This window comes from Aquarana catesbeiana, linkage group LG08 (assembly GCF_042186555.1).
Source record: "Aquarana catesbeiana isolate 2022-GZ linkage group LG08, ASM4218655v1, whole genome shotgun sequence".
Classification (NCBI taxonomy): domain Eukaryota; kingdom Metazoa; phylum Chordata; class Amphibia; order Anura; family Ranidae; genus Aquarana; species Aquarana catesbeiana.
Genome location: NC_133331.1, coordinates 194,244,592 through 194,268,860, shown reverse-complemented (window position 1 = coordinate 194,268,860; position 24,269 = coordinate 194,244,592). Strand labels below are relative to the sequence as shown.

General features: G+C 42.0%; 1 protein-coding gene across 2 annotated transcripts in view; it reads left to right on the top strand.

The window, feature by feature from the left end:
- The window catches only part of ERLIN1 (ER lipid raft associated 1), a 69,990-nt gene that overhangs the window by 5,785 nt on the left and 39,936 nt on the right, over positions 1 to 24,269 (top strand). Inside the window, exons 2-3 of one of the 2 annotated variants that reach the window (XM_073596749.1) lie at positions 2,809 to 2,847; positions 21,665 to 21,778. In XM_073596749.1, coding sequence (XP_073452850.1) covers positions 21,666 to 21,778 — 113 coding nt within the window. In that variant the 5' untranslated portion in view covers positions 2,809 to 2,847; position 21,665. The remainder of the gene's footprint in view (positions 1 to 2,808; positions 2,848 to 21,664; positions 21,779 to 24,269) is intronic. The other variant, XM_073596748.1, reaches the window with a different exon arrangement.

Here is a 24,269-nt window from a genome sequence, read left to right as displayed (position 1 = left end):
GGGTTTCACATGCCCACAAGCAAGATGGAAACAGCCAGAATCACATTTTTAAAGTTATTCTTCAGTACTAAAACAGATAGAGGCGGAAATATTACACCCAAACTGTGAGTATTTTGGGATTAGCAAAGTGTCTCAATGACCTAAAAAAAAAACAATTGGTCGCCGGACTCCCACTTTAAAAGGACTGGGTAGAGGATGGAAGCCATTGTGACTCGATGCCGTGCTGACAGGACAAACAGGTGAAGACTGCAATATTCTGATAGGACGTGGTGGTGATGGGGGGGGGGGGGTAAAAATAGGTGGTTGAGCAATGTTTTAACCACTCCCTCTTGACTGCAGAGTCATCCGTACAAGGTATACACATTCCATGGCTTTCTTTACTATTGTCTTGGGAATTAGGAAAGGGGCTGCCAACTAAGATTACTTAACTTTTTTTTTTGTTTGTTTTTAGTATTTGTACTGCTTTTATCTTTTTTAGAGTGTAAAGTAATGATTTCACGACATGTGTATGTTTAAATTTTATATATAAATGTAATGCTATGTGTGTATGCAAGTACAGCAGAGAGAATGGTTGACAGTGTCAGAGTATCTTGTCCATTACATTGCATTTATAATGCTTGCTTATTTAAGGTTGTTTATATTACTAAAAGTCTTTTGTTGTTTGATGTCCCATGGTTTCATATCTATGGAGAGTGTTTTTTTTCTATGGGCTCTAGTTGTTTGTGCTTCGCTAGGGTTTTTGGCAGCTTTTTAGGAGTTGTTTACTTAGGCATAAACTTTGCATATGAGAGGCTGAGCTTCCTCATCCAGCTGTCTGCAGCACAGCTGAAAACCTCATCATGTAGCGCAGTTCCTTTATATAGCTCCATTGCTTTCTGGCAGGTTATGACTGAAAGCTAGATTTTTTTTTTAAAGCCAGTTATGCCATTATGCCAGTGAAAGCTGTTTGAAGAATGGACATGATTACATGTTATATTTTTGAAAAATAAATATTCAATTTCTGTAAACGTTGAACAGACACTATATATTTTCACTACCACTACAGCATTGCTTATGCAATTACCTTTAAAAATTTTTTTTTTTAACCTTGGGACACAGCCACTGGTTCTACTTTTGACAGACGTACAGGTGCGTGTCCCCGAACCCAGACAGTGTGTGTTTGGGGACATGCACTCACACAGATGTCAAATTGGGATCAGCGACTGTGTCTGTGGAGCTGCTGCAACCCAATAGACATAAATAGGACTTTCCTGTGCAGGCAAAGATAGCCTTTCACATAGTGAATCACACTTCTTATTTAGAACAGTGTTAGACTTGCCAACTATGTTTATGTTTAGTGTCTTAAAGTAAAAGGCTGTGTCCAAACTGAGCAGTTTCAGTAGAGCCTGGGATTTAGATTACATACGTTCTCTTGTGTATCTTAGAAACTTCAGGGTAGGATATATCTTTACATTAAAGTGTTACTAAACCTAAAAACCTTTTTTAACTTAATGCATTATTAAAAAATGTATTCAATTTCCCTGTGAGATCAGCGCTGTGCAGGACTGCATCTATTCTCCCCTTCCTCTTCACACAGCATTTGAGCAGGAGCCATTGGCTTTTGCTGTTGTCAATCAACTGCAACAAAGAGGAAGTGGGGGCGGGCCTAAGTCCCGTTGTGTAAATCTATGTAGCCTGGCTCCATAGACACACAGGTTGGGAGTGCGCGGACTACGCTCTTGCAATAGTCAGCGGCTGTCTATGGATGTCCGAAAAAGAACAGGATGAGCCAAGATCCCAACTGGGGATCCTAGAAGAGGAGGATTGGGGCCACTCTGTGCAATACCACTGCACAGAGCAGGTTAGTATAACATGTTGGTTATTTTTTTAATTCTATTTATTTTTTTTAAATATGACTTTAGTAACACGTTAAGTTTGCACATCTGCATACCTGCCATAGCTATAATAAGGGGCCTTGCTCATATTAATATTTTTATGAAATGGCAAACGCAGCATGAGAAGAAATGAGACTCCCAAAATTGAAAACACGTGGAAATGAGTCAAGAGCTCTGATTGGATAGATATTATCACTAGAGTCCCTTAGAAATATAGAAAGGTAATGGGTATGTCACACTAGCAATCTTATCACTAGCAGCAACTCTCGCCTGTAGGCATAGACTTGTTTTAGAAATGTAAACCAAAAAAAAGTAAAGTTTTGAGTTTTGAAGTTTGGAATGTTATTTAACCACTTCAGCCCCGGAAGGATTTGCCTTCTTAATGGCCAGGCCATTTTTGTGATACGGCACTGCGTTACTTTAGCTGACAATTGCGCGGTCGTGTGACGCTGTACTCAAATACCCCCCCCCCCCCCACCACCACAAATAGAGCTTTCTTTTGGTGGTATTTGATCACCTCTGCAGTTTTTATTTTTTGCGCTATAAACAAAAAAAAGATTGACCATTTTGAGAAAATATTTTTTTTTTATTTCCTGCTATAAAACACACCCAATAAAAAAAATATAAAAAAATCTATTTTCCTCATCAATTTAGCCCAATTTGTATTCTGCTACATATTTTTGGTTTAAAAAAAAAAAAAAAACCCACTAAGCGCATGTTGTTAAACAAACGTATAACAAAAGTTATAGCGTTTACAAGATGGGGGATAGATTTATGACTTTTTTTTTATTTTTTACTAGTAATAACAGTGATCAGCGATTGGTTCCCCTGCTGGCCAATTGGTGCGCATGCGCCCACAGATCGCCCTGTACTAGCCTGTCGTAACCTACAGCAAGGTTAGCTGCTGACTTTTGATTTTTTTTTTTTTTACCAGACCTCCTCTTTAATGGGATGGTTGGTGATGCGGCAGCAGGTGAGTGGATGCCCGCTAACTGGCACTGCCATGACGGATCTGAAATGACAGGTGCTCTTTAACCACTTGACGACCGCCTCACGCCGATGTACGTCGGCAAGGCGGCACGGACAGGCAAAATCACGTACATGTACGTGATTTGCCTTCCGCGGGTGGGGGGTCCGATCGGACCCCCCCCCCGCCGCCCGAGGCGGTCCCGTTCTGTCCCCCGGCGATCAGAGACGAGGGGGAGGCCATCCGTTCGTGGCCCCCCCCTCGCGATCGCCGCCGGCCAATGGGAACACTCCTTTGCTGCTGTATGCTAAACAGCAGCAAAGGAAGTGATGTAATCTCCCCTCGGGTCGGTAGTTTCCGTTCCGGCCCGAGGAGAGACGACATGTGAGTAAGTGCACCAACACACACACACACAGTAGAACATGCCAGGCACACATTACACCCCGATCCCCCCCCCGATCCCCCCCCAATCACCCCCCCCCCTGTCACAAACTGACACCAGCAGTTTTTTTTTTTTTTTCTGATTACTGCTGTGTCAGTTTGTGACAGTTACTGTGTTAGCACAGTTACTGTTACCCCCCTGTAGGTCTAGGGTACCCCCCTAACCCCCCCTAATAAAGTTTTAACCCCTTGATCACCCCCTGTCACCAGTGTCGCTAAGCGATCATTTTTCTGATCGCTGTATTAGTGTCGCTGGTGACGCTAGTTAGTGAGGTAAATATTTAGGTTCGCCGTCAGCGTTTTATAGCGTCAGGGACCCCCATATACTACCTAATAAATGTTTTAACCCCTTGATTGCCTCCTAGTTAACCCTTTCACCACTGATCACTGTATAACCGTTACGGTTGACGCTGGTTAGTTTGTTTTTTTTTTATAGTGTCAGGGCACCCGCCGTTTATTACCGAATAAAGGTTTAGCCCCCCGATCGCCCGGCGGTGATATGCGTCGCCCCAGGCAGCGTCAGATTAGCGCCAGTACCGCTAACACCCACGCACACAGCATGCGCCTCCCTTAGTGGTATAGTATCTGATCGGATCAATATCTGATCCGATCAGATCTATACTAGCGTCCCCAGCAGTTTAGGGTTCCCAAAAACGCAGTGTTAGCGGGATCAGCCCAGATACCTGCTAGCACCTGCGTTTTGCCCCTCCGCCCAGCCCACCCAAGTGCAGTATCGATCGATCACTGTCACTTACAAGGCACTAAACGCATAACTGCAGCGTTCGCAGAGTCAGGCCTGATCCCTGCGATTGCTAACAGTTTTTTTGGTAGCATTTTGGTGAACTGGCAAGCACCAGCCCCAGGCAGCGTCAGGTTAGCGCCAGTACCGCTAACACCCACGCACGCACCGTACACCTCCCTTAGTGGTATAGTATCTGAACGGATCAATATCTGATCCGATCAGATCTATACTAGCATCCCCAGCAGTTTAGGGTTCCCAAAAATGCAGTGTTAGTGGGATCAGCCCGGATACCTGCTAGCACCTGCGTTTTGCCCCTCCGCCCGGCCCAGCCCAGCGCACCCAAGTGCAGTATCGATCGATCACTGTCACTTACAGAACACTAAACGCATAACTGCAGCGTTCGCAGAGTCAGGCCTGATCCCTGCGATCGCTAACAGTTTTTTTTGTAGCGTTTTGGTGAACTGGCAAGCACCAGCCCCAGGCAGCGTCAGGTTAGCGCCAGTACCGCTAACACCCACACACGCACCGTACACCTCCCTTAGTGGTATAGTATCTGAACGGATCAATATCTGATCCGATCAGATCTATACTAGCGTCACCAGCAGTTTAGGGTTCCCAAAAACGCAGTGTTAGCGGGATCAGCCCAGATACCTGCTAGCACCTGCGTTTTGCCCCTCCGCCCGGCCCAGCCCACCCAAGTGCAGTATCGATTGATCACTGTCACTTACAAAACACTAAACGCATAACTGCAGCGTTCGCAGAGTCAGGCCTGATCCCTGCGATCGCTAACAGTTTTTTGGTAGCGTTTTGGGGAACTGGCAAGCGCCAGCGGCCTAGTACATCCCGGTCGTAGTCAAACCAGCACTGCAGTAAGACTTGGTGACGTGGCGAGTCCCATAAGTGCAGTTCAAGCTGGTGAGGTGGCAAGCACAAGTAGTGTCCCGCTGCCACCAAAAAGACAAACACAGGCCCGTCGTGCCCATAATGCCCTTCCTGCTGCATTCGCCAATCCTAATTGGGAACCCACCGCTTCTGCAGCGCCCGTACTTCCCCCATTCACATCCCCAACCAAATGCAGTCGGCTGCATGAGAGGCATTTTCTTTATGTCCTCCCGAGTACCCCTACCCAACCAACCCCCCCAAAAAAGATGTTGTGTCTGCAGCAAGCGCGGATATAGGCGTGACACCCTCTATTATTGTCCCTCCTGTCCTGACAATCCTGGTCTTTGCATTGGTGAATGTTTTGAACGCTACCATTCACTAGTTGAGTATTAGCGTAGGGTACAGCATTGCACAGACTAGGCACACTTTCACAGGGTCTCCCAAGATGCCATCGCATTTTGAGAGACCCGAACCTGGAACCGGTTACCGTTATAAAAGTTAGTTACAAAAAAAGTGTAAAAAAAAAAATATGAAATAAAAAAAAAATAGTTGTCGTTTTATTGTTCTCTCTCTATTCTCTCTCTCTATTGTTCTGCTCTTTTTTACTGTATTCTATTCTGCAATGTTTTATTGTTATTGTTATTGTTATTATGTTTTATCATGTTTGTTTTTCAGGTGTGTAATTATTTATACTTTACTGTTTACTGTGCTTTATTGTTAACCATTGTTAACCATTTTTTTGTCTTCAGGTACGCCATTCACGACTTTGAGTGGTTATACCAGAATGATGCTTGCAGGTTTAGGTATCATCTTGGTATCATTCTTTTCAGCCAGCGGTCGGCTTTCATGTAAAAGCAATCCTAGCGGCTAATTAGCCTCTAGACTGCCTTTACAAGCCGTGGGAGGGAATGCCCCCCCCCACCCCCACCGTCTTCCGTGTTTTTCTCTGGCTCTCCTGTCTCAACAGGGAACCTGAGAATGCAGCCGGTGATTCAGCCAGCTGACCATAGAGCTGATCAGAGACCAGAGTGGCTCCAAACATCTCTATGGCCTAAGAAACCGGAAGCTACGAGTATTTCATGACTTAGATTTCGCCGGATGTTAATAGCGCCATTGGGAAATTGGGGAAGCATTTTATCACACCGATCTTGGTGTGGTCAGATGCTTTGAGGGCAGAGGAGAGATCTAGGGTCTAATAGACCACAATTTTTTCAAAAAAGAGTACCTGTCACTACCTATTGCTATCATAGGGGATATTTACATTCCCCGAGATAACAATAAAAATGATTAAAAAAAAAATATGAAAGGAACAGTTTAAAAGTAAGATTAAAAAAGCAAAAAAATAATAAAGAAAAAAAAAAAAAAAAAAAAAAGCACCCCTGTCGCCCCCTGCTCTCGCGCTAAGGCGAACGCAAGCGGCGGTCTGGCGTCATATGTAAACAGCAATTGCACCATGCATGTGAGGTATCACCGCGAAGGTCAGATCGAGTGCAGTAATTTTTCCAGTAGACCTCCTCTGTAAATCTAAAGTGGTAACCTGTAAAGGCTTTTGAAGGCTTTTAAACATGTATTTATTTTGTTGCCACTGCACGTTTGTGCGCAGTTTTAAAGCATGTCATGTTTTTGGTATCCATGTACTCGGCCTAAGATCATCTTTTTTATTTCATCAAACATTTGGGCAATATAGTGTGTTTTAGTGCATTAAAATTTAAAAAAGTGTGTTTTTTCCCCAAAAAATGCGTTTGAAAAATCGCTGCGCAATTACTGTGTGAAAAAAAAAATAAAACACCCACCATTTTAATCTGTAGGGCATTTGCTTTAAAAAAATATATAATGTTTGGGGGTTCAAAGTAATTTTTTTGCAAAAAAAAAAAACTTTTTCATGTAAACAATAAGTGTCAGAAAGGGCTTTGTCTTCAAGTGGTTAGAAGAGTGGGTGATATGTGACATAAGCTTCTAAATGTTGTGCATAAAATGCCAGGACAGTTCAAAACCCCCCCAAATGACCCCATTTTGGAAAGTAGACACCCCAAGCTATTTGCTGAGAGGCATGTCGAGTCCATGGAATATTTTATATTGCGACACAAGTTGCGGGAAAGAGACAAATTTTATTTATTTTTTTTTTTTTTTTTGCACAAAGTTGTCACTAAATGATATATTGCTCAAACATGCCATGGGAATATGTGAAATTACACCCCAAAATACATTCTGCTGCTTCTCCTGAGTACGGGGATACCACATGTGTGAGACTTTTAGGGAGCCTAGCCGCGTACGGGACCCCGAAAACCAAGCACCGCCTTCAGGATTTCTAAGGGCGTGAATTTTTGATTTCACTCTTCACTGCCTATCACAGTCTCGGAGGCCATGGAATGCCCAGATGGCACAAAACCCCCCCAAATGACCCCATTTTGGAAAGTAGACACCCCAAGCTATTTGCTGAGAGGTATAGTGAGTATTTTGCAGACCTCACTTTTTGTCACAAAGTTTTGAAAATTGAAAAAAGAAAAAAAAAAATGTTTTTTCTTGTCTTTCTTCATTTTCAAAAACAAATGAGAGCTGCAAAATACTCACCATGCCTCTCAGCAAATAGCTTGGGGTGTCTACTTTCCAAAATGTGGTCATTTTGGGGGGTTTTGTGCCACCTGGGCATTCCATGGCCTCCGAAACTGTGATAGGCAGTGAAAAGTGAAAGCAAAAATTTACACCCTTAGAAATCCTGAAGGCGGTGATTGGTTTTCGGGGCCCCGTACGCGGCTAGGCTCCCAAAAAGTCCCACACATGTGGTATCCCCATACTCAGGAGAAGCAGCTAAATGTATTTTGGGGTGCAATTCCACATAGGCCCATGACCTGTGTGAGCAATATATCATTTAGTGACAACTTTTTGTAAATATTTTTTTTTTTTTTTTTTGTCATTTTTCAATCACTTGGGACAAAAAAAATAAATATTCAATGGGTTCAACATGCCTCTCAGCAATTTCCTTGGGGTGTCTACTTTCCAAAATGGGGTCATTTGTGGGGGTTTTGTACTGCCCTGCCATTTTAGCACCTCAAGAAATGACATAGGCAGTCATAAACTAAAAGCTGTGTAAATTCCAGAAAATGTACCCTAGTTTGTAGACGCTATAACTTTTGCGCAAACCAATAAATATACGCTTATTGACATTTTTTTTACCAAAGACATGTGGCCGAATACATTTTGGCCTAAATGTATGACTAAAATTTAGTTTATTGGATTTTTTTTATAACAAAAAGTAGAAAATATCATTTTTTTTCAAAATTTTCGGTCTTTTTCCGTTTATAGCGCAAAAAATAAAAACCGCAGAGGTGATCAAATACCATCAATAGAAAGCTCTATTTGTGGGAAGAAAAGGACACAAATTTCGTTTGGGTACAGCATTGCATGACCGCGCAATTAGCAGTTAAAGCGACGCAGTGCCAAATTGGAAAAAGACCTCTGGTCCTTAGGCAGCATAATGGTCCGGGGCTCAAGTGGTTAAATGTAAGGACTTATTTTTGCTGGTAGTTAGAAAATGGGGGATAGATTTATGACTTTTTTATTTTTTACTAGTAATAACAGTGATCAGCGATTGGTTCCTCGGTGCGTATGCACTCACAGATTGCCCTGTACTAGCCTGTCGTAACCTACAGCAATTGGCGCAGCCGAGCCAACCTGCTGCAGTATAACTGCAGGGGCTGGTCGGCAAGCGGTTAAAGCAGAATTCCAGGCAGATTATATAAACGCACAAATTAAAGGAGAAGTATGGGCAAAGCTCTTTTGGCCATACTTCTCCTGTGGGTCACAGGAGTGTACTTTGTTCTGCACCTTTGTGACCCAGATACTGCCGAAAGTGGGCTAAAGCTGACATCACAGAGCCAGTCCAGGCTCTGCAGGGATCATTACAATAATGTCGGGATCTGCCCAAATGCCTGACTGACGGCTGGCTCAGATACTCACTGTGTCACTAAAAGCCTGAGCCAGCCACTCTCACCCCCTCCACAGGACAGCGCTCCAGTGAGAACACCAACTTCCAAGCCAGCTAGGGATGAGTTTGGTAAAACTGCTTTTTAGTGGTACCCAAGGCATTTAACCCTTGCAGTGTGGAGGGAGCCCAACTGTAAGAGGAGTTTTGAAATTTCTTGAAGTTCAGTTTTAATATATGATTGAATGTGTTTTTTTAAAAGCAAGCAGCATAAATAACAGAATTTGTCCTGATATTAGAGTTCTGTGATCACAGCATACACTTTCGTCTTATAACATCAGCATTGCAGTAGCAGACAATTGTTAGAGAAAAACCATAAAAAATAATTTCATTTTGTGATTGCTGCCTTTCTGCTGGCATCTTTCAACATCTTGGATTCTATGAATGCTTTGGAGTTTCTGCTCTGTTTACTTTCGATCTTTAGCCCTGGTTCACACTAATGCGATTTTAGATCTGTTCCACAACGCATGAAATCACACACGTGAAATATGAAACATTTATTTATTTAGATTAGGGCAGTGGTACACAAATGTGCAGTGCGAATGCAATTTTAAAAAGGGTCCTGTGCGTCTTTTAGGGTGGATTTGATTTAAATCAACTTGATATAAATCATCATTTTTAAAGAGCAACTGTCATCTGTCCAGCAGCAGCTCCTCCTCTGACCCCCTGTTAACTCACCGACAGTCACATTCACTTTAAAGCGGAGGTCCACCCTAAAAAAAAAAAATGCAATAAAATGCTCCTAAAAATATGAAAAAAAAATAGAAAAAAAAATATTTTTTACTTACCAGAAATGGCTGTTGCTAGGCAGATCGTTCTAATCTGCCACTTCCTACACCGCGGTGATCTTCAGTCTTCTCCTCCTCGCGGTGTATTCTGGGAACTGTGTGTGTCCCAGAACACAGCCGACCATTCACAAAGCGCCACGCGAATCGCACATGTGCAGTAGGAAACGGGCAGTGAAGCCACAAGGCTCCACTGCCTATTTCCCTTACTTCGAATGGTGCGCCGGGACCCGATCTGATGGACGAATTGGCCTCGGGCGGCCGACATCGCGGGCACCCTGGACAGGTAAGTGTGCTTGTAGCTGCTGACTTTTGATTTGTTTTTTTTTTTTTTTTTAACCGGACCTCCTCTTTAATGGGATGGTTGGTGATGCGGCAGCAGGTGAGTGGATGCCCGCTAACAGGCACTGCCATGACGGATCTGAAATGACAGGTGCTCTTTAAATGTAAGGACTTATTCTTGCTGGTAGTTAGAATCTTTAATATTTGCAAACAAAATGAAGGTTTCCTATTTAGAATAATAACCTGTTAGGTTAGGAAAAGAGCAATATCCGAACTGATTCAATCATACAGTTTGTAGTGTACATAGATTTGCAAAACAATTGGATAAAGGAAAATTCATGAACTTTGTTTTATCTCATGATTACTGCGAAATTGTGTGAATGCATCAATGCAGTGCATGTTATCTTAGCTTGCCGAGTTTGGATTCATTGAATGAGTTTACCAAAAAATATAAATATTGCAGAATATACAGCCCCATGCTACATAACTAAGCTCCATTTCATGCTGAATAAACTAAATTATTAATGTATCCTAAATAGAAAACTATCTTTAGATAGATTTTTACTCCCAAAGCATTTTATTAAAATTTGCTAAAAATAATCAGATTTAAATAAAAAAAATCGATTGTTTTTATTTTCACCCTGGCGTCTTGCAGTGTAATTTGAGCTCCATATAGTTTATTGGAAACTCCATGCAAAACGCATAGATGTTCAAACACAATGCGATTCCTTTGCGATTTGTAGAAGTCAGTGCTGTGTTTCTGACCTGCTTTCCAGTTTTGGGGGGGGGAGAGAGAATATGCAAAATGCATTGGAAACACTACTGAACCTGCATCACATTGCACTGGAAGTGATCCTTAAAATTGCACTTGAAAACCCATTCAAATTGCCCTGCATCAGTGTGAACATATCCAATGATGCCTTGCTGACTACAAGCTATTCCTGTACTGACTCTGCCTCCTAAATCTTCTCCTTTTTGCACCTTTACAGTTCAGACACCAGGCTCTGTAATTTTGTGACACCGCAGTTCATTTTTACAAAGCATAGTGAATATGTACTACAGAATTTAGGGAAGAAAATGTGTGGGATTCCTTAGGAAGTAAGTTTACAAACTTCAAGATTATCACGATTTTACATTTTGACCATATACACTTTGACCTCTTTCAATTCTTGTACAGCAAAGCTCAAACTTGGAGTGGGAGAAGCAGCAAAAAGAACCAGTCAGTTTTGCTGCAGTGCTTGTGTGTTTTTTTTTTTGAAAATTTTTGTTTATTAACATTTTAACCACTCATACAGTACTGTACAACATGTACCAAAATTCCCCCCCCCCTCTCCCTCCCTTCCCTCCCCCCTAACCCTTACCCTTGTGCAGCCCTTCACTGTTGCCGAATCTCCTGTACAACCTTTGAATATTGCTTTCACTATGGTTAAATCACATTCCATACTCATAAAATATTTCGTTTGCTAGAGATCAATGGTACACACAATCCTCGCTCAGTCAAATAATTATCTAATCAGGATTACATCATCATTTTACCCAATACTTAGAGTGCTTGCCAAGACTCTCCCCCAACACAGCAGATCAATTCAAAGTGTCCTTGTCATCTAGCCAACATTGCCATACTTTTTCGAATTTTTTTGGACAACCCCTGCTTAAGTATGTTGCTTTGTAAAAAGGTAATGCTTTATTGATTATGCCTTTCCAATAAGACACTGTGGGCGGTTCAGGTTTTTTCCAACACAATAAAATAGCTTTACGTGCATAAAAAAGGGAGAGAGAGATCATAGTTCTTTGTGCCCTCCGGGGCGCCAACTCCTCCACCAGACCCAGCAAACAGACTGCGATCGTTACAGGAATCGGTACCGAAAGCACCTTCTGTATGGTGTGTGACACCCCCTTCCAGAACTCCCTTATCGGCTGACACTGCCAAAATATGTGGTCAAAATCAGCATGGCTGACTGTGCATCGCCAGCATTCTGTGGCACCTGTACCATATATCCGGGCAATCCTTACAGGAGTATAATACACCCTGTGAAGTATTTTAAATTGAATGAGCCTATCCCTGGCCGACACCAGAGTCCGGAACGGGTGATCCCACATGTCATCCCAATCTTCCCCCCCAAAATCTGTTACTAATGCACTCCATGTGTCTTTACATTTGTTAAGCATTTTGGGTCTTTCCACAAATAGTTCTTTGTAGACTGTTGATAGCGGTTTCTGTAGGTCCTCGGCCCCGGCAGTGCTTGTGTGTTTAAAGAGGAGAGAGCAAAGTGACCTGATCATCAGTTTGCTTCTCTGCTTCCCTATCCAATCACAGGCTGGAGGAGGGACAAAATCTACAAGTGTTCCTTTACGGAGGCAGATAAATATCAGGTCTTCTCCCCGGCCAGACACCCTGGTGCTGTATAAAACTCGGGAGCCAATAGACATATATACAAATCCTCTGTTAAAACGTATACAGGAAATATTTATCTTATTATATGTATTTTTATTTTTTTTATTTTTTTATTTTCTGCTTTAGGCTGGGTTCACACCTCCATGTGGAGCGGCTCACAGCAGGCGTCGGGTGCGTCCCTGTTCACAGTTTCAGGTCCGATTTTTCCACATCCTAGAGCTGTGTAAATCGGCTCCATTTGAGAGCCGGTTACAGGCTCCTGACATTCAAATTGGATGTGGAGAAAACCACATCCAATTTGCAATAGTGTGAACCCAGCTTTAAGCTACTACTTGCCAACAATTTCTTTAATGTAGGTAGTTTGAAACCTAAACATTTTTGCTATTTCTGTTGTGGCTTTTATTTTCTGTACGAATCTTGTTATTCTAAACTTATCTTCTGGTAAAATAAACGTCAAGTCAATTTGATTTGCACAGAACAGGAACTAATATGTTTAGAAGCATTTACAGTAGAAATACAAATATGCTTAACTCCTTATGTGTAAAAAAACAAAAAACACATCTGTTGATGAGAGATTTATTAAGCAAAACTATAAATTTGCTGCAATAGAAAATACAGTGCCTTGAAATTTTCCACATTGTCATGTTACAACCAAAAACGTAAATGTACTATATTGGTATTCTATGTGATAGACCAACACAAAGTGGCACATAATTGTGAAGTAAAGGGAAAATGATCAATGGTTTTTAAAATGTTTTACAAATATGTGGGGTGCATTTGTATTCAGCCCCCCTGAGTCAATACTTTGTAGGGCCACCTTTCACTGCAATTACAGCTGCAAGTCTTTTTTGGGGATGTCTCTACCAGCTTTGTACATCTAGATAGTGACATTTGTGCCCATTCTTCTTTGCAAAATAGCTCAAGCTCTGTCAGATTGGATGGAGAGCGTCTGAACAGCAATTTTCAAATCTTGCCACAGATTCTCAATTGCATTCAGGTCTGGACTTTGGGCCATTCTAACACAAGAATATGCTTTGATCTAAGCCATTCCATTGTAGCTCTGGCTGTATGTTTAGGGTCGTTGTCCTGCTGGAAGGTGAATCTCCACCCCAGTCGCAAGTCTTTTGTGAACTCTAATAAGTTTCCGTCTAAGATTGCCCTGTATTTGGCTCCATCCATCTTCCCATCAGCTCTGACCAGCTTCCCTGTCCTTGCTGAAGAAAAGCATCCCCACAACATGATGCTGCCAGCACCATGTTTCACGGTGGGGATGGTGTGTTCAGGGTGATGTAGAGCTGCACGATTTTGGCTAAAATGAGAATCACGATTTTTTTGCTTAGAGGATAGATCACGATTCTCTCACGATTCTCGTGGCGTAACATCTTTCACATTAAAACAAAAAAATTGTGCTAACTTTACTGTTTCGTTTTTGTTTATTGAAGTGTATTTTTTCCCAAAAAATTGCATTTGAAAGACCGCTGGGCAAATACACAGTGTGACATAAAATATTGCAGCAATTGCCATTTTATTCCCTAGGGTCTCTGCTAAAATATATATATATATATATATATATATATATATATATATATATATATATATATATATATATATATATATATATATATATATATATATATATATATATATATATATATATAATTAGCAGAGACCCTAGGGAATAAAATGTATATATATATATTTTTTTTTATGTATATATATTTCTCTAATGTTTGGGGGTTCCAAGTAATTTTTTTAACAAAAAATATTGATTTTAACTTAAGACGTGTCAGAAAAAGATTTAGACTTTAAGGGTCGGTTCACACTAGGACGACTTGTCAGGCGACCTAGTCGCCTGACAAGTAGCGTCCCGTTCTGTACAATGGAACCGTTCTAATCGGAGCGACGCAAATCACTCCGACTTAGAAAAAGGTTCCTGTACTACTTTGGGGGCGACTTGAGGTGACTTGCATAGACTTCTATATAGAAGTCGTTTTGCAAGTCGCCGCCCCTGTCGTGTGCAGGCCGCCTCAGTGAGGCGACCTGCAAGTCGTGCCGCCCCTAGTGTGAACCGAGCCTTAGTGGTTAAACTTCCTGCATTTACACGTTGTTTAAAACTTGGCAGATTGCCCAGGTTATTTGTTTACACAAAGAAGTTCTATCCCTTTGATCTAAGAAGGAAGTTAGAAACAATGTTTCAAGTTCTAAACTTGGCAGGCTGCTTGGATGTTTTCTTTTGACAGCTGAGTGAGCAGATAATCCCTCCACTTGTTTATATGAAAGAATCGGCAAACTCAGCAGGAGGGATCGTCAGGGAAGGTGAATCGAGATCACGATTTTTTAACGATTAATTGTGCAGCTCTAGGGTGATGTGCAATGTTAGTTTTCCGCCACACAGCATTTTGCTTTAAGGCCAAAAAGTTCAATTTTGGTTTCATCTGACCAGAGCATCTTCTACATGTTTGCTGTGTCCCCCACATGGCTTCTCGCAAACTGGACGATTTATGGCTTTCTTTCAACAATGGCGACTCTTCCAGAAACGCCAGATTTGTCGTGTACACGACTAATAGTTGTCCTGTGGACTGATTCTCCTGTGGATCTCTGCAGCTTCTCCAGAGTTACCATGGGCCTCTTGGCTGCTTCTCTGATTAATGCTCTTCTTGCCCCGCTTGTTTAGGTGGACGGCCATGTCTTGGTAGGTTTGCGGTTGTGCCATACTCTCTTCTCTTTTTTTTTTTTTTTTTCCATTTTCAGATGATGGATTGAACAGTGCTCTGTGAGATGTTCAAAGCTTGGGATATTTTTCTTATAATCTAACCCTGCTTTAAACTTCTCCACAACTTTATCCCTGACCTGTCTGGTGTGTTCCTTGGCCTTCATGATGCTGTTTGTTCACTAAGGTTGTCTAACAAAAACCCCTGATGGCTTCACAGAACAGCTGTGTTTTACTGAGATTAAATTACACACAGGTGGACTCTATTTACTAATTAGATGACTTCTGAAGGCAATTGGTTCCACTAGATTTTAGTTAGGGGTATCGGGGTAAAGGGGGCTGAATACAAATGTACGCCACACTTTTCAGATATTTATTTGTAAAAAAAAATCTTTAAACCATTTATCATTTTCTTTCCCCTTTACAATTATGTGCAACTTTGTGTTGGTCTCTCACAATTAATCCTAATAAAATACATTTATGTTTTTAAAAGGAGTTAGAGGATAGAGGCGGGACTTTGCATTAGGCATGTAGGTAAGATAGGTGCTATACAACGTAATATCCACAAAGTATTACAGGATAATCATGGTATAAAAGTTTAATAGCATAGGTACTTAAGCCAGATACAATCATACAAGGACACATCTTAGACCATAGTTGACCATGTTATAAGCAGTATGTTAAAAGGCAATATTCCAATACTAATTGGACAGTTACAAGAAAAAATACATTGTACAGTAAATTATGTGCATCAATAGTTATTAACTCAACGCGTTTCTTGGCTTGAAACCAATCATCAGGAGTCCGATGCAATTTAGCTGTATTAAGACAATGAGGTATCTATTAATGTATGGACAGATATTTATAGGAGAGATACACTGAAAATATAAATTTCTAAATACTCACAAATAATGCATTGATTAATGGTGACCTATATGTAAAAATACAACATTGGTCTGGGTCCATAAAGTCTCCCCCGGGGTTGAGGCAAAGAGCACACCCCAAGCGACCGTCAGCCATGGCTGCCCAAGTGACCAAGGTACCCGTGAAGGCTGTCAGGCAGGGACAATTGGCGAGGCTAGAGAGCATTGAAAAAACTGTGGAAGAAATGAGAGAAAGTGTGTGAGCTATTATCTGAATGTGATAAGTGTGAGATGAGTGAGAACGGCAAAGCTAAGCTGTGAATATATGAAGAGGAGCTAGGAAATAAAAGAAGAGTGTGAGTGTGTTAGTGGGATAGAGTGTGTATGCAACTGAGAAGCCACTGCTAATGTGGATGTGACAGAGTGTTGAGGAATTACCTATGTGGTGAGTGCTGAGCCAAACCAGATGTCCGAAAGTCATGACGAGATCTCAAGGCGCCCGGCCAGAGACTGCCGTTTATTGCTGCGGGTTGGGGGCGCGCTCACGCCAAGGTCATGAGCGGGCGTGATGACGTGGCGGGGGGAAGGAGAGGACAGCCAATGAAAAAGTGCGGTCGCCCACCATCCCATACAGCGCCTGAGCCCAGAGATGGAAAACCACTGAGAGTCCCGTGAAGAGGCGGCAATGGCACCGCAGACCGGATGTGGAGAGCATGACGCCCATGCGCCAAGGCCAGGGCCCGCCCCCGTCAATGGACAGTATTTAGTATTGAGTATTTAGAAATTTATATTTTCAGTCTATCTCTCCTATAAATATCTGTCCATACATTAATAGATACCTCATTGTCTTAATACAGCTAAATAGCATCGGACTCCTGATGATTGATTTCAAGCCAAGAAACACGTTGAGTTAATAACTATTGATGCACATAATTTACTGTACAATGTATTTTTTCTTGCAACTGTCCAATTAGTATTGGAATATTGCCTTTTAATATACTGCTTATAACATGTTCAACTATGGTCTAAGATGTGTCCTTGTATGATTGTATCTGGCTTAAGTACCTATGCTATTAAACTTTTATACCATGATTATCCTGTAATACTTTCTGTGGATATTACGTTGTATAGCACCTATCTTTTATATCTACACCATAACACATACCATTCAGTTAACACACCCACCTACATGCCTCATGCAAAGTCCCGCCTCTATCCTCTAACTCCTTTTGTATTCACTGGGATGGAGGCATGTGGGTGCTTTCCGTAAAAACAGTGTGGATAGGTCACAACCCCTTTTGATATATGATAACCAGGGTGGCAGACACCCGTTTTGAGTGACCTGATCAATCCACTCATCAATGCCCACACATACTCATTACAATTTACCTTTTATCTATTTCCTGTTACCTTGTCTCATACTTTATTCTACCCACCTTTATTAACAATCTTTATGTTTATATTTTCTGTTACTTCTCTTTTTTTCTCGCTGTATTATAATTTATTTGATAGAGACCTATGGTCCCCCTCTTGTTCATTGACCTATTTCAATGCAAGAGTCGCATATATAGTCTTGTTTACATATATTTCTACTCTTAACAATTGCCTTTGCATATTGATTTTATTTAGTATAAACAATTAGAACTATTTTCTTTCCTATCAATTTTCCTACATTTTTCCCTTTTATAATTCCTCATACACTGTTTCAATACAGTGTAACACAACTGTGTCTGTTTTTGTTTTGTTCCAAATGCTATATAGGAATTTTCATAGCTAATACATATATATTTATTTTATCCAATATTTTTCCTCCTGTCTCGGTCTTCGCTGTTTCCCTTTAGTCAAACACTGATTTAATTCAGGGCTAAAACTGCTTTTTCTGTCTGTTTTGTTATTCTCCTTTAGTCAGACAAATACTGATTCAATTCAGGGCTAAAGTTTTTATTTTTGTTTTTTTATTTTTGTTGCTTTTCTTTAGTCAGATAAATACTGATTCAGTTCAGGGCTAAAGTTTTTTTATACCCTACACTTCTTTGCACAGTGATTGGATTCAGTTCAAAGAGTGAGTGTGCATTTTGTAGTTTTCTTTGCTATATATTGATTTAATTCAAGGCAAATAATTTTTGTTTTTGCTTTTGTATTCATTTTGAGTTTCTTTTGTTCTCTTCCCATTTTTATCCTTTTCAGATTTCCTGATCTTTTCCTACAGTTCATACATTTTTATCTATTCACATCCTATACACATTCGGTGCTGGGGTCTGTTCGGTTCACTCCCCGGGGTTGCGATGCGCCCAGTCCAGGACCAGTCACCCGTCCTGTCCATTGACGGGGGCAGGCCCTGGCCTTGGCGCATCGGCGTCATGCTCTCCACATGTCTGCATCACCCCGGTAAAACTCCTTGAAGTAATATCGGTAAGTTTTTCTGACTGATACCGATACTTCTAAAAAAGTGAATATCGGCCGCACCGATAATCCATCAATCCCTGTTATCAATACTTTTTCAAAACACTAGGTTTTTATTTGTCTTGCTTGCTAGAAATGCCCCAAGTTGTTTGTATCCTGCAGTTAGGGTTGCATCATCCTGTGGATAAAAAATGTAGCGCATAAACGTGGTAAATGTTCTCCACAAAACACCTCAATTGTGAAAATCATGTGTGATTAATATCAAAAGCAAACAAAAATATAAGTGAAGATAAAGTCCATATGAATGAACTTGGAACACATAAATGTCTCTGCAGATGTGTATAAACAGAATTACTGGCTGTGAAAAAGTTTGTGATGTAAATAAAAACTGGGTGGGTCAACACATGGATGCGACTTCCGTCTAGGATTCCAACAAGGCAAGACAATAATAAGCTGGACTCTTACCAGATCTTGTGGACTCCCCTGTCGTATGACATGGAGTCATGTAAGCGTTTCGCCACACCAGGCCTGTAGATCGATATCCGGATCCACAAGGGTCATAAGTGTCGATTCCCCAGGTTCTCACAGGATCATCAAACGAATCCTTGTAGTGGATATAAGCGAAGTTCTGGCAACTGAAGTGTATGATGTATAGCCAGGATGGGCTATATTAATCCTCTCCCAATCATATGTGGAAAGAAAAGAAGAGCTTCTCCATAGTGCAGATAAAACGGTATCTTTTTATTGTAATAAAACAAGATACATAAAAAACAAAGTGATCACTGAATAAAAAAATATATATATGGGGCAACCTAAGAGAAGGTAAAAAAACCTGACATGTTTCGACCCATAGGTCTTCTACTGGGGCATAAGCCACCATCTCTAAGTTGCCGATATTTATAAATGATACATAAAATTGTAGACCAATAACAAACAATGAGACATAATTGGATATTATTGGACAAAGGAGTGTCAGCTGATCAAGAAACACCAAACCTTGCATGGGGAGGCCAATAGCATCATCCTAAAGGGCGAACAGATCAAACAGCCAATCAGTGGGCCTGCAAAGAACTGGCATCCTCAGACCGTCCAGTGCACATGTCAAGCATTTGTCATGACATCCGGTCTAGAGCAAGAACCTGACATCAGTAACAAGTTGAATGTTAGAGATTGGGTAACTAAGACAGCCAATAGGCATGGACTCTTCAGTTCATGTCAGTGGCTATACTTCGGTATATCTGGCATCTAGGGCCTTCATTGCGTACAGTGATCCGCCCCGGTTCCGGCGCTCCACCCACACAGGAGGAGTGTCGGAGCCTGGGCAGACCACTGCACGTCGAGACCGATGGGTCACATGATTTGCGCATGTGACCGCCCTAGGTCTCCGGCTTCCTGTGTGGGTGGAGCGCCGGAACCGGGGCGGATCACTGTACGCAATGAAGGCCCTAGATGCCAGATATACCAAAGTATAGCCACTGACATGAACTGAAGAGTCCATGCCTATTGGCTGTCTTAGTTACCCAATCTCTAACATTCAACTTGTTACTGATGTCAGGTTCTTGCTCTAGACCGGATGTCATGACAAATGTTTGACATGTGCACTGGGAGGTCTGAGGGCGCCAGTTCTTTGCAGGCCCACTGATTGGCTGTTTGATCTGTTCGCCCTTTAGGATGATGCTATTGGCCTCCCCATGCAAGGTTTGGTGTTTCTTGATCAGCTGATACTCCTTTGTCCAATAATATCCAATTATGCCTCATTGTTTGTGATTGGTCTACAATTTTATGTATCATTTATAATTATCGGCAACTTAGAGATGGTGGCTTATGCCCCAGTAGAAGACCTATGGGTCGAAACATGTCGGGCTTTTTTACCTTCTCTTAGGTTGCCCCATATATATATTTTTTATTCAGTGATCATTTTGTTTTTATGTATCTTGTTTTATTACAGTAAAAAGATACCACCGTTTTTATCTGCACTATGGAGAAGCTCTTCTTTTCTTTCCACATATGATTGGGAGAGGATTATTATAGCCCATCCTGGCTATACATCATACACTTCAGTCGCCAGAACTTCGCTTATATCCACTACAAGGATTCGTTTGATGATCCCGTGAGAACCTGGGGAATCGACACTTATGACCCTTGTGGATCCGGATATCGATCTACAGGCCTGGTTTGGCGAAACGCTTACATGACTCCATGTCATACGACAGGGGAGTCCACAAGATCTGGTAAGAGTCCAGCTTATTCTTGTCTTGCCTTGTTGGAATCCTAGACGGAAGTCGCATGCATGTGTTGACCCACCCAGTTTTTATTTATATCACAAACTTTTTCACAGCCAGTAATTCTGTTTATACACATCTGCAGAGACATTTATGTGTTCCAAGTTCATTCATATGGACTTTATCTTCACTTATATTTTTGTTTGCTTTTGATATTAATCACACATGATTTTCACCATTGAGGTGTTTTGTGGAGAACATTTACCATGTTTATGCGCTACATTTTTTATCCACATTATTTATTGTTCTTTGTCACATCATATGTAGCTGCTCTATGTATTTATTTTAGCGCAGTGTTTTTCAGTTTTTTTTTCCTCATTTTGCATCATCCTGTGCATGAGACCTGTGATAAACGTCCATACTTGCCAAGTTATTAACCAGTTTTTCTGGAACTGGCCATAATGTTGTTCATAAGACTCATGCCTTGTGCTTTCTAACTAGTTCATTGCAAAGACAATAGTCTATGTGTTTGGCCTTTTTTTCTAGGCCAATTGTAAAGGTTGTTATATGAAAAACTCTTGCATCGTGCCTGCAGTTAGACTGGGTAGATCCACTTTTAAGCTGACCATATACTGTTTTCTTTTGTTTAGTTTGTGGCCTCAGCTAAAGAAATCTTAGATTCCTCCATCCATGCTGAACAGCTCAGATAGTGGCTTTCAGGATACCCAGACAGCAGCTGCATCTGATTGAATGCAGCTGCTATTTGGCCAAATTTTCCAGTAGGCTCCTTTTTGACAATCAGCTTTTAGGCTGGCCATACATTATACAATTTTCTTTAGATTTACCATCAATTATGTAGTGCATGGGCCTGCCTGATTGCATACAAATTGAAAGTGTTTCGGTTTGACCTCATATGGTTTTTGGTAAATCTAAAGGAAAATTGTATACTGTATGACCAGCCTTACTGGTACTGGAACTGCACAACCTTCTCTGGTGTGATGAGGGGGTTTTGGAGGTGGAGCTGCATCATGTTTTACTTTCTCATCATGAATATTAAACAAGAAAATATAAAACTATAATACTCTTGATACAAAATATTTTTTGTTTCCTCACCAGAATGACCATGGCACAGCTGGGAGCGGTAGTAGGAGTGGTGACTGTCCTAATTGCCTTGATTTTACATTCATCCATTCATAAGGTGGAAGAAGGTCACCTGGCTGTGTATTACAGGTAATTACAAAAGTGCATTTTGCAGACCAGATATCTGGCACACATTTTGTAGAAAATGGTTCTATTAAAAAAAATGATCAAACCATTGAAAGGTGAAACCATCCTGTGCGTACTGTAATAAGGGAATAAGCTGTCATTGCTGTGTTAACTTTTAGGGCCAGTTCCCACCATATGCAGTCCAGTGCATTTTTGATGCACAAAAAAAAAAAAGCATGGAAAGTAGGTTATATGATTTTCAGTGGCATAGTTCATTCCAGTGCTTGCAGTTCCAGTTCCAGAAAAAAAAGTAGAACATGCTGCATTTTACTGCAGTGGACTGTACTGAAATGCTGTAAAACGCATCATGATTGCACCAAAAACGCATTGTAACACACGTCCTTATTTAGGGCCAGTTCACACCACAAAAATGCACTCCAGATCCGTTCCGGATGCGTTTTTGCATGCATGTTTTTAACACATTTTTGATGTGTTCCGGTGCGCTTTTGACGCGTTTCCTGGTGCATTCCAGGTGCTTTTAGTTTTTTTTCCTACTATACCAGGCTCCAGTGCGTTTTATTTATTTATTTATTTTTTTATGCGTTCTAGTGTGTTTTTGTTGTGTTTACTGCGTTCCAGTGCAGGACATTCTACTTTTTTTTTTTTTTTTTTTTTTTTTTACTGAAACGCCCTGGAACTGACTGCACTGGTGTGAACTATGCCATTGGAAACCGTATAACTTACTTTCCCCCAGTCGTCTTCCAGGTCAGCCCTTGAGAGATGGAGCTCCTCCTCACACACAGGAAACATATTGCCATTAATTTTCTAATCTTTAAAAGGCGGTGCCTAAGGTCCCTGGTCAGTCTTAGTGTTCCCTCCATTTCGGAGGAGACATGTTGCCTGAAGGCACCACCGGAGGCTTCATCTCCCAAGGGCTGAGCTGGGACATGTCTCATGGCAAGCAGGGAGAGCATTGGGGTGAGCTTCTGGACTGCGGGGGTGAGTGCACCCTTACCATATGGTTGATGGAAGAGATCGGACGTACGGCCACAGGCAATTATCCTTAGGCTGCAAGCAGGAGGTGACCCGGATTCTGGCTTCTTCTGAGCTCAGGCGTGGAGAAAGGCATTGATACACCATCCCCTTCAGCAGGGGGGGGGGGGGGGTGTACCCGGGGCTGGAGGCCACTTGACCCGGAAGACACGTTTCCGGGGCGGGGTGATGTCATCCGCGTGCGCTGGGGAACTGGTCCACCCCTTAAAGGCACGGGAAGCTTGATTGGCCGGCTGGTGCCATTATCGTGGACGCGGCTGCAGGGAACAGCATGGATGGTACAGGACGCAAGAGGACAATGCTCTGTCATCTGCCCAGGCTCCCAGGGATGCAGGCACCAGTGGGTGACCCTTTGTTGTCCAGTTTGGGAACAGCTAGCTAGATGGTGGTGGTCTCTAGCGGGCTGGGGCACTACAGGGCTTAATGAGGTGTCACTGGGTGTGCACACTGGCGGGTTGAGTATAATTTTTTTTTTTTTTCTCACAGCTATGGGCCCCTGTGTTTGTCTTGGCAGGCCAAGCCTTCTCAAGAACCAAAGCCCACTCCCAGAAAGCGGTGTGCAAAATATGCTACCAAGATGCCCTTGGAATGCACAGAGCCGCTATGCCAAGTGTGCATCGACAGACTGGTTGAAAAACGGTCAGATGCAATCTACACAAAAATCTTTGGATCCGTGAGGGAGGATATGGCCACTACCTTTTAAGGATCTTAAAAAAATTTATTGCAGAGGTTAAACCTTAAACAGCTCCCACTTCCATAGCCAAGATCAGTCACCTCAGGGTCGCAGGAGACGGCGAGGGAAAGAGCGGGCAGCAGCGTGGTTAGTGTAATAGCCACCAACAGCTCAGATTCGGAGCAGGAGGACGGGGAGAAGAGAAAAAGGGGCCCAAGTACAAATTGTCCCTAGAAAACGTAGAAGTCCATATATGAGACTTTGGAGATTGAGGAAGAAAAAGAACTTCCATCAAAACGTGACCTGATGTATCAAGGTCTTAGGAAGAAAAAGTCCAAAGTATTCCCGGTCCACCAGGTGGTGTCGGACGTCATGAGTGTGCAGACCTAGAAAAGGAGACCTTCTTTGCGGCTAGTCATAAGAAGCGGTTCCCTTTCAGTGACGATCCACAGGAAGTGTGGAATAAAAATCCTAAATTGGATGCGCCACTATCCAAAGTTTCCAAAAAATCCTCATTGGCCTTTGAAGGTATGGGGCATCTTAAAGATTGCATGTATAAGAGGGGCGACATTATCCTAAAGAGAGCTTGGGAAACAAGTGTCGCCAGCCTGAAGCCGGCACTCGCAGGGAAGAAATTTTGAAGACCCTACTGATCCTCTCTAAAGCAGTCAGCTACATAGCAGATGTGTCTGCTGAGTCTGTCAAACTGGCAGCAAGATCAGGAGGCCTAGCCGTGGCAGCCAGATGGGCTATTTGGATGAAGACCTGGTCAGGGGACCCTGCATTCAA